Here is a 15562-nt window from a genome sequence, read left to right on the forward strand (position 1 = left end):
GATCTTCTAAAGAGCAGATCAAACATAGTAGGATTATTTCCAGAAACTGCAGGAGACATAAACAGGGCGTCTCATCTGCTTCAGGTTAATGACAAGGCTTTCCTGGTGTCAACATGCTGCCTTCAGCTACACAGGTAGGTGCACAGGATCATGAAATCCACTTTTCATCGCTCACTGGGTTGCTTCTCCTCATGGGAACAATATACGTTAGCAGAATTACATACAGTCAACACATATCATTAGGAGAGACTGTAAAATAAGAAGCAGTTGTTCCTGTAAAAACTTGTGGGCTTCTGTATCCATTTAACTCTGAGTAATAAAACATAGCCACCACCTCCTGTTGACGGCCTGTCCAATGGGGATCCAACAAATTTGTATGTGTCCTCTGAAAATGCTTGAACATCCTGTGCTGTGCTGCTCTCTCCATCAGTCCTCATTATGAGCAGGTAGGACAGACTTCAGGCAGGGGAACTCAACATCTGTGACTCTTTCTGAATCCAGAATCTCACAGCTGAGACCGATCTGCATCCATCTCACCTCAGACCAACATGGCCTTCCCCAGACCATGCTTGAAAAGGTAAATTGCTTATGTTGAACTCTTCACTCCTGGTTATTTTTCTAACAGTTGTCACTAATATGTTTAAATTTTATTTAACAAACTTCTGTCCCAAACACTTGTGGACTTCTGATTGCAATAAGATCTCTCCAAACAATGACTAGAGTTGACCCACTTGAACAAAACAAGTTTTCTTGTACAGTTCAGCATTTCCCTGTTTCTATTTAAAGACTACTATACAACTGACTACTACTTATTTTGAGAACCACTGCTTTACTACCACTACTAACTGGTTTTAGAGGTAATCCAATAAAAATGGCCACCACAGCTAACTGACATTTGCCAGCCCAAAATGGCAAAAGCTCTGACAATTGTACAAACATTGAGCTAAACTTTGGTGTGGTAGTAGCTGACAGGCTTTGGCCAAATTTGATAAAGGTTGTGGGTGACATGCATTCCTTTAAGACATTTTAGGTCTTTAAATCATTAGGAGATGACAGAGATATTCCCTGGAGTGTTGGTCGGTTTAAAGCATAAGTAAAGGAGGACTGATCAAAGACTGGATCATTTCAGCAGTTAAAGCAGGTGACATATTATTACCTGACTGACATGATGAGGCAAATTTGGGGATTTTTTTGTCCTCATATGTTACATTTAAAGGGTTTGAGTGCAGCCAAAGGTCTAACACAGGCCTTTAATCTTACTGGATAATAAGGAAACAGCTTTACTGACAGGTTTTATACAGGTTTTAAATGTTGTTAAAAGATCTGAGAAAAACCTGCTTGCAAGCTGTAAAATCAGCATTAATACTCATTTGGAGTATTGGTTTTATATCCCATAGTGACATGATTGAACAGATCTTTTGTTATGAATAAAGGCCAGGGATTCCTTAAAGTATTGCTTATTGCCTGCTGCTTTGCATGCCAAACATTCAAACACACGTTGAATGATTAGTTAGAATTGTCTTGTGTTGACCTTCACCTACTGCTACAACACGTTTTTGCTCAGTATCTGTAAAAAATGAGTTGTAACATATTCTGTGTAAGCAAAAGTCAGTTAGCTCCTGTAATAATCAGTTATTATGATATATGATTCTAAGTTGTGTTGCTGATGTTAAGTAATGTTGAGCATACTCCATAGTGGGGGGAAAAATGTTTTCTGGTGCTAACATGGCCTACAGGGCACGACCTCTCCCATGTCAACTCCTCTGAGACAGTCATACCAAAATGGTTCTAAGCACCAAAGTTCATGCTCAGTAACCAGGTATAAAATCCAACAATGTTCAGTCAGGTCATCTGGATGGTTTCTTTTTGTTTGCTGAGATGTTTTGTCCTTCGCAGCACGGTGGTGCAACTGGTAGAGCTGCTGCCTCTCAGTGAACAGGTTACCCTGGTTCAAATCCCGGTCTGGGGACCTTTCTGGGTGGAGTTTGCATGTTCTCTCCGTGCATGCGTCGGTTTCCTCCGGGTACTCCGGTTTCCTTCCACAGATCAAAAATATGCACGTTAGTCTGACTGGTAACTCTAAATTGTCCCTAGGTGAGAGCGAGTGAATGGTTGTTTGTCTCGTTTGTCTCTGTGTGTCCCTGTGATGGGCTGGAGACCTGTCCAGGGTGTCCCCCACCTCTTGCATAGTAATAGCTGGACATGGGCACCGGCGACCCCCGTGATCCAAAAAGAAAGAAGCAGGTAAAAGATAATGGATGGATGGATGAATGGATGGATGGATGATGGATGGATGGATGCTTTATCCTTCATCCAAAGGACTTCTTCGATCTGAGGAACCACCAACAAACAAAATTCTCCACAGACAGTATACTCCATAGTGGGAAAAAAACGTTTGCTGGTGATAAGATGGCCTCCGGGCCCGCCCTCTCCCCTGTCAACTCCTCTGAGACAGTCATGACAAAATGGTTCCAAACACTAAAGTTCATGCTCAACAATCTTGTGTTTGCACAGCAATGAAGGCTACCTGTGGGACAGATCTGGTTGGCAAACCGCAGACTGATGAAGTCCTCTGGATGGGGGACGAAACGTTTCTCACTTAAAGAAACTGGTCCAGATGACACAATTTAACATTTTTTTGTTGTACTCCTGTTGCTTTTATTGCTTTCAGTAGACAGTCTTTCTTTTCAGTGACTTTCTTTGAGGTTTTGGCCCTTACCAGCCAAGAAGAAGCCATTTTACCAGCTAGACTCAGCGTAGTTTTTCAACTGATTGACTTGTTCTTATGTTGTCATTGTGAAGTGAGCCTCCAAGTGGGTTTAAAGTCATTTAAAAAGTGAAAGCAGACAATACTGTTTTTTTTTTTTTTTTTGCATGTGTCTGCCCGTTACCATAGCATTTCATGAACCATGGAACAAAATTTAACAAGACTTTCAGAAATTAGTCAATGGGTTGATGTCTACAGTTGATTAACTTTTGGACTCAACCGAATTCAAGATGGCTGCCACAGCCAATTGACCTTATGACAGCATAATATCTTTAACTCGCTCAATTTTAGAAATAGAAACACAGAAATCGAAATAGACAATATGCTACAATTTGATCTTGATCTTCAATTCAGTGTTGGAATCAGCCTTGTCTGTTAGCAAAATATTTCAGTACCATTGATCATCCATCAGCTAACACAAAGTGAACACAAAATGAGCTGTACCTTGATCAGTTTTACAGATATCAAGCAAAAATTTGAAGTTGGAGTGGCTGAGAGTCATTCCAACACAGAGTGTGACGTCTTGCAACAACATAAGATTTTCATTGTGTCATTTCCCAACACAAGATGATCACAGTTTAAACTAGAAAGAAAGGTCGCAAGTGTTATTCATTCCTTCAACGAATGATCTGGTTTTATTTCATGAATTAATTGATTTATATATTTAAGCAAAGTGCAGTGTTTTCTGTTAGTGTTGTGAGCTAAAAATGTAAAGAGACTATCACAAAATATATTGTGAAGAAAAAAGATGCTGTGGGATTACAATGATCCTTAGCAATTTATTTTATATAGCTTGATTTCAAATGTAAATATGACTAAATCATTTTTAATACGTAAGTTTGGACTGGGGAGTGGTGGCACAGAGGTTCGACAAACAAGTATAGGATCAGAAGGTTGTGGGTTTGAATCCCTTTGCTTGTAAAATCAAAATGTGGGAGGTAAAGGTGAAGCACCCACACCTGCCTTCACCCTCATTTGCCCCACTCTGGACCCTTGAGCATCTGCTCCCCTTGGTGCCCTAGATGGCCTCTACCACAGCAGTCTGCTCCACACAGAGGGATGTGGTAGCTCTGTGGTCTGTGATTGCATCAGGGAGGGCATCCGTAAAACAGGCGCTAAATCGTCATACTCACTGTGGCGACCCCTGAGGAAGAGAACAGCCAAAAGAAAGAGATGAAAAAAATCTCTAATATACGAGTTTGAGTAAATGTAAGCTTTTATTAAAATAGAGTCAGTGACTGGTTCTTCCTTATCACAATACATGACTGACCACTGTTCTATTTATACAAAAATATAGTTTAAACTTTATGAGGAATCGAACATCAGATGACGTTAAACAATGATATAAGTTAGATGTTTTTATGTGATGATGGTGAGTTTTAAGGATAGCAGCTGAGTGCTGCATGTCATCTGTGTGGTATTGTACTGACTAAATCAAAAAATAAAATGTCAAACAGAATGAGACATGTCACTGAACTTTGATTTTTATTAATGTTCCTCAACAGGGAGCGACCCCACCATCCAGAACTGTTGACGTACTCCTCTTTGTGTTTGGCTCTTCTGTTCCTCGTCTTTTCTCCGTCTCTTGGACGTAAGTCACACTACACCATCACTGACTCCTCACACACATCGTTCTTAAAAGTGCTACAAATACCACTGGTGGGTTATTATAATTATTTTTTTAATATATTCATTCAACCTTTATTTCTACAGGTTAGTCTCATTGAGCCTCGAGGACTCATTTAAAAGAGAGACCTGTTTTAAACAGAACACAGATGAGGCACAGACAACAGTAGACAATCATATAAAAAAACATATAAAAAGAAAAGTAAATAGAAGAGATGTAATAAAAATGAAACAAAAGCATCTCACGGCTCTCAGAATCCCTGCAGTAGTATCCAGAAGGAATGTTCTATTAACTAGTAATATAAGCTGAACTGTGATATAAAACTAAAAGAGAGAGAGCAAAAAATATGCTCCAGCAAGTTGCAGGCTTGAATTATCTATAAAAGTAAGTTAATAACATTATTTATCTGAGGAGCAGACTGCTTTGAGTCTAACTTCATCGCAGACTCATCTTGAGAAAGAATGAAGGCAACGGTGGAAAGGAACAACTCCCTCATGAGGTTTCTTGATGTGCTTGTGGCTACTTAAGCAGCATCCAGGAGTCTGTAGGACCTACTAGCAGCAAAAACTGTGAAACCACGAGATAAATGATTGGCATTATGTCACCTTCATGTTCACTTGGCACAAGCTAGAGGAAGACTTCAGTAAATGTGGTCCTGGTGTTAGCAGTAAAGAAAGATAAGAATCATGACATCTTCAACCACAGTTTCTAACCAGCATTAAGTGAGCTTTTGTATCTTGATGGTCACTTTGCACATTTATGTCAGTTTAAAAGGTTTTACTACAAGTTTAATAACCAGTACACTGATGTCCTCTGTCAATGAGGGATCTGGTTAGTGAATGTTTGCATTTTTGAAATAAGTGTTTTTCTGGACTAGAACTGAATGGGAATGTAATTTAATGTTAATGTTTTTGATGCGGGCAGCACGGTGGCGCAACTGGTAGAGCTGCTGCCTCTCAGCGAGCAGGTCCCTGGTTCAAACCCCGGTCCAGGGGCCTTTCTGGGTGGAGTTTGCATGTTCTCTCCGTGCATGCGTGGGTTTTCTCCGTGTACTCCGGTTTCCTCCCACAGACCAAAAACATGCATGTTAGACTGATGGTAACTCTAAATTGTCCCTAGGTGTGAGTGAGAGAGGGAATGCTTGTTTGTCTCGTTTGTCTCTATGTGTCCCTGTGATGGACTGGAGACCTGTCCAGGGTGTACCCCGCCCCTCGCACAGTGATTGCTGGACATGGGCACCAGCGACCCCCGTGACCCAAAATGGAATAAACGGGTAAAGATAATGGATGGATGGATGGATGGATACAGCGTGACTGATCCTGGAGAGTGGAGGGAGCAATTTTTTCCACCACCAGGTGCAATGGAGGAGCCAGGGGATGACCTTGGCCCTCATAAATTAATCTTCAATCACCCAAATCATTTCAGGAAAATACACTTTTAAGCAATATAAAAACTTGAAGGCATAGGATACTTTCTTACGCCTGGATGCTGCAGCATACCAAAATGGAAGACAGTACTTCACTGACTTTTCAAGATATCATGCTCACAAACTGCAGAGACAGATGGATGGATGCAGGATATTTACCCCCCCCCCCCCCCCTTTCCTCCGTGATTGGGAACAAAAAGTATTAACACAAACTGTAACATTAGTCTGCCACATCACGGTACCTGGAGAACAGTATTTTAATAGGTGGTACAAAACTGAGATCTACGAGGTGCCATGTAGGACTTAAACTGTTTTTTCTCTCTCACACACTACTACGAACTCGGTCACACACACACACACACGCACGCACGCACGCCCACACACACACACACTTACATCTCTCTCACACACTACTACGCTGTCTCATGCAACCTTATATTGCACACTCATCACTGGTACTATGAAAAGAAGAGCTCGTTTCAACCCCTCATACACCCACGTTCACTTTGTCATTCTTTATTGGACTACATCAGAGCAGAAAGAGCAAAGACACTGAGCTGCTCTGTGTCAGAACATCACATCAGAGTAAATCTCTCTGATAATCACAGCAGACCCATTCTGAAAAGCAGCAAAGTCAAACCTGAGCACACAGTGGGGGCCACATACATCTCTGTGGAGTTCACCTCATTATCACAGCAGACATCTGTGACCACATGGACCGTCCGTTCATCTCCACCTCGTTGCACTAATGACTGGTTTTCTGAGCGAACTGCTGCAGCAGGCAGGAACTTTAACAACCTGAGGTTTGCATGTGCGCTCAGTTTTTAAAGTGTAGCAGGATTATAAATACCATCTCACCACTTTATCTCATTTCTCAGCAATTTATGTGAGACATGGAAACAGCTTCCAGATGTGTTGTCTTCAGGTTGATGGCTGCAAATGAGCTGACTCGGGTTAAAAACTGGGGAGCCCCCCTGGCTGTCAACATGCGTGTTTCATGAAGGGTTTCCACCCTTTCACAACTCCATGTGATGGACTCAAGAGCAGTGCTGTGTTCTGAGACGTCTCTGAATCTGATTTTTACCAAGATGCTGGTGGAGATTCTCAGTCATCCAGGACATGATGAATTCAAAAAACGTTCAATACAAAAACAACTGGACTTTATTTGTAACAGAAGACGTTTCGCTCCTCATCAGAGGAGCTTTCTCAATTCAAAGAGCAGTGAAGTGAGGGATTCAGGTTATAAGGCTGACTGAGATAAGACACACACACATATGTAGATTAGCAATTCACACCTAAACACCTAAACAGTAGGTCTTTGTTCATCTAATTCACAGACGAGGCCCCTCTGTTCCCATCAGGTGTGAAAACCGGCTGGGAATCTGTTTTAAAGTTGCATTATAGGTTTTTGAAAGTGGAAATCTGAGGCCTCCTCCTCTGTTAAGAGACGGCTTTTCTCTTTTTACCTAAATTGCTTCCTTCACCCCCCTCTCAAACCATCTGTGTTCTCGGTCCGAAATGTGCACATTTTGGTCCTCAAAAGAGTGTCCCTTATCTGTGAGGTGGAGGTGAACAGCTGAATCTTGTCCTGAGGAAGTACCTCTCCTGTGTTGAGCCATGCGTCTGTGAAGAAGCTGTTTAGTTTCTCCAATGTAGAGGTCTGGACAGTCCTCGCTGCACTGGACTGCATACACTACACCACTCTGTTTGTGTATGGGTGTTTTGTCTTTAGGGTGGACCAGCCTCTGTCTGAGAGTCCTGCTGGGTTTGAAATGTACTGGGATGTTGTGTTTGTTGAAGATCCTTCTGAATTTCTCTGATACTCCAGCAACATAAGGGATGACAATATTTTTACATCTGTTGTTCTCTTTTTTTTTTGTTTATTAGTGTGTTTTGTAGATTTCCTTGCCGACTTGACAAAAGCCCAGTTAGGATATCCACATGTTTGAAGAGCTTCTTGAATGTGTTTCTGTTCCTTTTCCTTCCCTTTTGCCTTCGTGGGGACGTGCTCGGCCCGATGTTGTAAAGTTCTGATGACAGAGAGTTTGTGTTCCAGTGGATGGTGGGAGTCAAACAGAAGATACTGGTCTGTGTGGATTGGTTTTCTGTCAACTTCAATGTTGAGACTGTCCTCTCTTTCCATCTGAATCAAACAGTCCAACAAAGGCAGTTTGTTGTCGTTTGTCATTTTTACCAAGAAAACTCTGAAACTTAACAGATTTTGCTGTTTATCATTGGCAAAGAAAAATTTGACCTGCCTTCCATCATGAAAAATTATACCATGTAAAGTATTGACAGTAAGACTAAGTAAAATGTTTTAATTTCTATCAAATATTGAATTTCATCCTAATAGATTGCATCAAATAAAATAAAAAAAACATTAATTTCTCCTATTATAGCTGGTGTATTTATTAGAAGAGCCAATGGATAAACTTTGAAGTCAAAATATTAGTCCTGTATTTCATCACACAGCTTTGATTCGCAAATGTGTGACTACATTGTACTTCAGCTTTGGAAACGGATGTTGTACAACACAGACAAAATTAGTAAAATCTGCTAAAAAATACATTTTTAAAAATTTGGCTAAGCAGATGAGAAATCAGCTCTCTTTGGAGCTCTAAACTCTGCCTTACTTCACAGCAGAAACTTGGCTCAAAGCTGGAACAGGTAACAAAACATTGGACTTAACATGACTGAGGTCACATTTTGTTAGGCCTGAGCATCTAAGTGCTGCTAAGGCCTATTGTAATTGCTCTGTTCAGGCCCGAGCTGCAATTTTTTCCGCCAAATGAATCGGCGTTTTGGGGGCCTTAACATATCTCAAAAGTCACCAAATTTGGCATATCATCAGGACTGGTGAAAAATTACGTATTTTAAGGGCGTGGCAAAAATCGTAACAGAAACGGCTCAAGAGCGCCACCTAAAAATTTTCAAAATACCCTCCGAATTAACCTTAGTTTGTCGTAGAAACATGAAATTTGATACGCTTGTCCAATTTCCCAAGATGCACAGAAAACCCTCTGGCACCAACATTGTACGATAAACAGGAAGGCGGCCATTTTGGAATGCCAGCCCAATTTGCACACCTTTTTGGCGGTTTACAGCCTCCGCATGTGAACGAACTCCTCCTAGGGATTTTGCTCAATCAGTTTCAAAATTGACCATTTTGGTCAAAAGGCATGGGGGACGCAGAGCTATCTAAATGGTTTGTTTCGGAGCATGCTGAAGGGGTGGGGCCAGACCTCAATGTTTGACATCTTGTCATGAAAAACGAAACGCTAATAGCTCCTACAAGAAAACTGTCTGAGACATCAAACCTTCAGTGATTGATCCACATCCGATCCCCTGCAAGATGAATGGTAAAATCATGACATTACTTAAGACATGCCCCCTGACAACAGGAAGTATAAAGTTCTACGTTGAACGATCCCTATCTGACCCCTGTTACCTGATCAGCATGATAGTGTGTCCAGTGACCAAATACATGTTGGTGTAACTTGCTTTCCAGCACTGACAGTTTTGAGTGGAGCACGTGGGCGGCATGGCGTGGTGAAGTAAGACGTAACGCCGTCGCCATACGTTTGGCTCTAAATTCCACAGTTTTGAACCGAGGTGTACCAAAATCACTATGATCGATCATTATCCGCCCCTTGAACAGGTATCCATGATAAGTGGCCAATAGCCTCCACAGTGCCACCTACATTATTCCTACAGTTATAGCTCAGTGATACAACAGAAAATCGAAAGAAGAAAATCGAAGAAGTCGGAGGAGGTGTCAGAGCCTGTGTGCCACCTGATGAAGCTGCACTCCTCCTCCTGCCCCCCCCCCCCCCCCAGCCCGCTGGAGGGATCATTGTGGCCAACGAGCAGAGACACTCCACAGCTGCAGCAGCGTCCTCCCGCCCCGCTTCGCCGCCAGCCCCTCCTGCCAGAGAACAGCCCTTCTCATCCCGGCAACCAGCACGTGCACGCCTCCTCTCAGCGCACGTTAGCTCACATCAACCCTAATGCGAGCCCATAGCCTGAGCGTGGCACAAAGGCGCTTCCAGCCCCGTTTCGAAAAGGCCTCCCCTTGGGTCGCTTGGAGCACGTCTCCATAGCACATGACGGCGGTGGAGGCCTTGACTTGGCTGGTGTCTGTAAAAGACATGACGCAACACAAAAACGCATGCCCACTCCCAAAGCGTTACACGGAGTGGCAATGAGCGTGCTCCCTGAACAGTTGGATGGACCGTCTTATCAGCAAGGGTTACACGCTGCAGTTTGCAGCTCAACCTCCACCATTCAGAGGGATTATAGAGACGGTTCTGTCAACTTCAGAACAGATCTCGTCCCTTCATGCAGAAGTTTAGGAACTACTGGTAAAAAATGTAATTTTTAGAGTTCCTAACGGAGAGGAAAACACAGGGTTTTACTCACGTTACTTCCTGGTTCCGAAATGGACCGGAGGGATGAAACCCATCTTAGATTTATCCATTTTCAACAAGTCGATCATGAAGAGACAGTTTCACTTGTTGACGACCAGACAGCTGTTAAACAGCATTCACCAAAGCGACTGGTTTACCTCCATCTATCTCAAAGACGCCTATTTTCACATTCCAATCATTCCAAAGCACAGAAAGTTCCTGCGCTTCTCCTTCCAAGGGACCCAGTACCAATACAACAGGCTCCCGTTCGGTTACTCCCTTGAACCACGCATATTTTCAAAAAGCATGGAGATGGCCCTACAGCCGCTACACAGAGCAGGGATGAGAATTTTGTTTTACCTGGACGATCTGCTGTTGCTGACCCGATCCAGGCAGAAAGCAATGGCACAAACCAAAGCGCTGACATCACACCTGTTAAATCTGGGCTTCGCCATAAACTGGGAGAAAAGCTCGGTTCTCCTGACCCAGATAATCATTTATCTGGGAGTGGATCTAAACTCAGTCACTATGAGGGCCCGTTTATCACAAACGAGAGCCGAAACTCTAAAAGACCTGCTCCGCCACGTAAAGCCCGGCATAGTAGTGACAGCTGTCTCCATCATGAAACTATTAGGAACAATGTCGTCAGCTCATGCGGTGGTTCTGTTGGGCTTATTTCACATGAGATGCCTCCAGAGGTGGTTCGCTCGTCTGCACATAGATCCAGGAAGGCAGAAGAGGCGGATGATTTCTGTGCCCCCCTCCGTCGGAACCGACCTGAAACATTGGGGAAATCCTCTCACTCTGTCAGAGGGAGACCCTGTCAGCAAACCTACGTCACACGTCTCAGTTTTCACAGACGCGTCCCTGTCAGGTTGGGGAGGAACGTGCCTGTCTCAGGCGGTGGGGGCATTGTGGCCACCTCACACATCAGCTCACATAAATGTTTTGGGATGTCTCACGGTTTTGAATGTGATCCAACATTTTGCTCCTGTGTTACAGAATCAGCATGTTCTGATTCACACAGACAACAAAGTAACTGCTGCTTACATAAACCGGCAGGGGGGCGTGCGCTCAGCCCAAATGTTACACATTGTGAGACAGCTGCTGTGTTGGGTACACAAAAACCTGCTCTTTATCAGTGCAGTGTACATCCCCGGCGTCCTGAACAGAGGAGCGGACATAATGTCCAGGGGCGGTCCGCGCCACGGGGACTGGAGTCTCCATCCCGAGCTGATTTCTTGGATTTGGGAGAAATTTGGCAGAGCAGAAGTGGACCTATTTGCCACATGGGAGAACACCCAGTGCCAACTATGGTTCTCACTGAGCCCACGGGACGATCCACCATTAGGAGTGGACGCGTTTGCCCACAGTCCGCGGCCCAAAATGCTCCTTTATGCATTTCCCCAGTCTCTCTAATATCATGGTTTCTGAACTGAGTTCGGGAGGAAGAACTGTCTGCCATTCTGATAGCCCCCGAGCGTGTGAGCGCCCTGTGGTTTCCAATCCTGCGACGTCTGTTATCGGGTCGTCCGTGGAAACTGCCATGGAGGGACGATGCTCTCCTCCAGGTGGGAGGAGCGATCAGGAGTCACCCAGAAATAGGCCAGCACCTTTGGGTCTGGCTGCTGAGCAGATCCGCTTAGAGAAGATGGGTCTCTCTCAAGAAGTAGTGTGCACAATCCAGGATTCACGCGCTGCCTCCATCACAGTGCTGTACATTTTTTTCAACCTTTATTTAGACAGGTAAATCCCATTGAGCCTCGAGGACTCATTTACAAGAGAGACCTGATTTCAACAAAGAATGATGATGTAGATGAACATATCCTGAGATATTCACCTGATTAAAACGGATTCTTTCATTTTTCTGGACTGAATATAAACGTGCATTGAATTTAATAAAATGTAACGTGAGACGTTATTTATCTTTGACCCATCAAAATGAATGTGGTCATTTATTTACAGAATCAAAGTTTAACATCAAACATTTACATTAATTTGGCAAAATATGAAAATAACAACATGGCTGATTTTAGCGAGCTATACAAGTGATTGATTATCCACATGGCGGTGGATGAGCACTTTACACAGACATTTCTAAAATATCTGTCAATGATTTCTACTTGATAGAAGAATTTTTAAAGATGGAAAGATGAAGTTTAGTGGGAGTGAAAGATGGATGAGGGAGAATGTGGTGTGTATGAGTGAAAAGTGTTGACAGGACGACACCCTCCATCCGACCCAGCTTTCCTCGGTACGCTCGGTAGTGGACTAGACTCATTACCTCTCTGAAGATGAATCAGCGGAAGAGGAGCTCCAGTTAACGCTACCTTTCAGCGTCTCCGTAGGATGGCAGAGATATATCCGGAGTGGTGACGCGACTTCGTCAACAACAGTTCACCTCAACAAGTGGACTTCACATGAGTGGAGTCCGTCCGAGTTCCACTCAGAGGTGGAAGATGTTATAATCCCGATCTCGGAAGAGCCTTATCATGGCTGGACTTCTGTTCTCCCAAACGACTGGAGCTGCAAACTCTCCAGCCCGACTCCAACGGCAACTCACAGAACCGAGAGAACTAGGAAGTACCGACATTTTAAAGGGCTCTATTTCCGGTTCATTTGGGAGTTTTCTTATTGGTCAATGTCGACCAGACAGGGGTGTGTTTTGTGACGTAAAAGGTTACTAGAAGTCAGAAAACAGCAAGAATGTTATGGAACAGATTGAAATTCATTTTTAGACAGGCGAGAGAAATGTTTGGGCGAGTTTGGAGAAACAGGTGCCAACTTCTCTGTTTACGTCTGAGAGGATTTAAAACAAGACAGTTGTTCCAACACTTGTCTGCTTCGGCTCCGACCTTGGAACAAACGTACACTGCTCATTCAAAGACAGAAAGTCAGAAAATGCATAATTACTCTGTAACAGGCCTTAACATGAATTCTAACTTTGCATGAGGATTAAAAAATCATTGTTACTGTTTTCACAGTTAATTAAAAATGATTAGTTCACTGCAACATCTAAAATGGTTTGAACTAAAACACTTTGATTATCAACGTTTGTAAAATAGTAATGATAATAAAAAGAGTGTTCTTTCACTTGAATTTTCAAGAAAGAAAGTCTCAGGATGGGTGAACCTGTATTTCTGGATTCAAATCAATGAAATGACAGTTTCTGTCCCACAAGGTGCCTAAGGTCAAGTTTTCGACATCAGGCCTAGTCCACTACAATGACAACAATGGACAACAGCGACAACAATAAACAGTTGTAAAAAGTCATATTCCATTTTTTTTAAACAAATAGGATGGCTAAAAAAAGGTAACAAAAACAGCTAGATTCTAAGGTGAATGTAGAAAACTAAAAGCAGGAACATGTCTGCATTGGTCCCTGCCAGGAGTCCAACAGATCATTAAAGCCACTTAGAGAGGTCAAGTTCGAGAGCTTCAAATATTTTTGTAAGATATTCCAGGAAACAGGAGCGGAGTAGGAGAAGGCCCTTTTGCCTAGTTCAGTCCTCACTGAGGGAACACATCAACGTGTACACATCAAAGTGGACAGCTTTTCAACGCTGGTGTACAGAGAAAGGTGTAGAGGCTATCTCGTGCACACTAGGTGGCGTGCTGTCCTTTCTGTAACATCTGATGGACAGAAATCTGGCATTCAGCACAATTAAAACGTATGCTACAGCCATCTCTTCCTGTCATGAAGGCTTTGGTGTCCGAACAGTTTTTAATCACCCGCTGATGAAGCATTTTCTAAAAGGTGTTCAGAGGCACAGACTGGTGTCATGTCCACTAGCTCCACAGTGGGACTTAACGATGGTTCTGCGAGCCCTGATCAAAGCTCCTTTCGAGCCGTTAGATCAGGTTTCGATTAAGTTATTGTCACTTAAAACAGCCCTGTTGTTGACTTTGACATCTGCGAAGAGAGTGAGGGATTTATCTGCCCTCTCTGTTGCGCCGTCATTCCTCAGGATTCAAGCTGATGGCAGTTCAGTTGATCTGAGACCTAACCCAGCGTTCATGCCTAAAAACATCACAAGCTCATTTAAATCGAGAATGATAACGTTAGAGGTTTTCCCCCCTCCCCGCAAATCAGAAGAAGAATAATTTTTTCATCGCCTCTTCCCTGTGCATGCGTTGGCATGTTACGTAGCATGCACGGCCACACTGCGTCAGACTCAACGTTTGTTTGTGCATTATAGAGACGCCTCTGCAGGTCACTCGTTATCCACCCAGCACCTGTCACACTGGCTGTGTGAGGCCATTTCTGAAGCTTACAGAGCATCAGGTTTAGAGCCCCCTGACAATCTCAGGGCGCACTTGACCAGAGGAATCGCATCCTCGACAGCCTTGCATAATGGTATGACAATGTAGGATATTTGCACTGCGACCGTGTGGTCATCGCCTGCTCATTTATTTGCTTCTATCTGCGTGATGTGTCGGCTCGTTCCATGGCGCATTCTGTTCTCAGCGCCTTAACAGAATGAATCTTATTGTTTTCATGGAATTTTGTTTAAACTCACATCTGACTGCATGCAATTACAGTGTGAGATATTTATTATCTGTCACAAGTTTGTGACTGTTGATCTTGTTCTAATGTTACTAATCAGTTCATGACTACTGTTACCAATCAGTTCATTTGATTACTAATCAGTTCATTTATTATTAATCTGTTCATATTGAAGAGCTGTTGATCTGCTCTGTTCAATGTTTTCAGCCTCTCCCCTTTTCCCCGTCGAAAACTTTTCTCTTGGGGCGCCCATGTACACGGAACGTGTAAATTACGCAGCGCGCATCTGTGCATGGTGTGCGTAATCATGCAGCGCGTAATTACGCACATGGAGGGCTGAGTGATGAAATGTTTTATGCTGCAGGTGGGTTCTTCATATGGTGTCTGAACGGACCCAGTGAGGCACAGAATACATCATGCTTCGCCTTTAAACCCACTAGCGAGGGCCTTAAAGGGCGAAGCCTATACAAAATAGAACGTTGGTTACGTACTGTAACCCCAGATTCTATGAGTATAGGCATAGCCCTTTAAGCTCCAGGCCTCACTGGCTCCTGAATGGCTGAAGAAAAAGCTATATGGGAGCTGTCCTGATGCATGCTCAATAACCCAGGTAGAAAAATCTAAAAAAGTTAAATCTGGTCCTCTGGACATTCAAAAAAACAAAACAAAGCGAATCAACAAAAAAATATAGAAACGTTTTGTCTCTCATCCGAGAGACTTCCTCAGTCTGAGGAGCTGTATTCAGCTCAGTCTCTTAAATCTCTCTTAAAAGTCTCTTAAAAGCTCATCAACACCATCACTATTCCAATAACAACACATTCAGTGTAGG

The 15562-nt window shown here is 43.2% G+C and overlaps 1 protein-coding gene across 1 annotated transcript in view; it reads left to right on the top strand.

Annotated features, from left to right (window-relative positions):
- Positions 1 to 465: 465 nt before the first annotated feature.
- LOC119425253 (collagen alpha-1(IX) chain) overlaps positions 466 to 15562 on the top strand; it is a gene marked incomplete at its 3' end in the record, with an annotated part of 47986 nt that continues 32889 nt past the window's right edge. The window contains 2 exon segments of the mRNA XM_037692777.1: positions 466 to 577; positions 4273 to 4358. Of these exon segments, the coding sequence (XP_037548705.1) occupies positions 549 to 577; positions 4273 to 4358 (115 nt within the window).

The sequence above is a fragment of the Nematolebias whitei genome, chromosome 19 (genome assembly GCF_014905685.2).
Source record: "Nematolebias whitei isolate Nwh7 chromosome 19, NemWhi1, whole genome shotgun sequence".
NCBI lineage: Eukaryota > Metazoa > Chordata > Actinopteri > Cyprinodontiformes > Rivulidae > Nematolebias > Nematolebias whitei.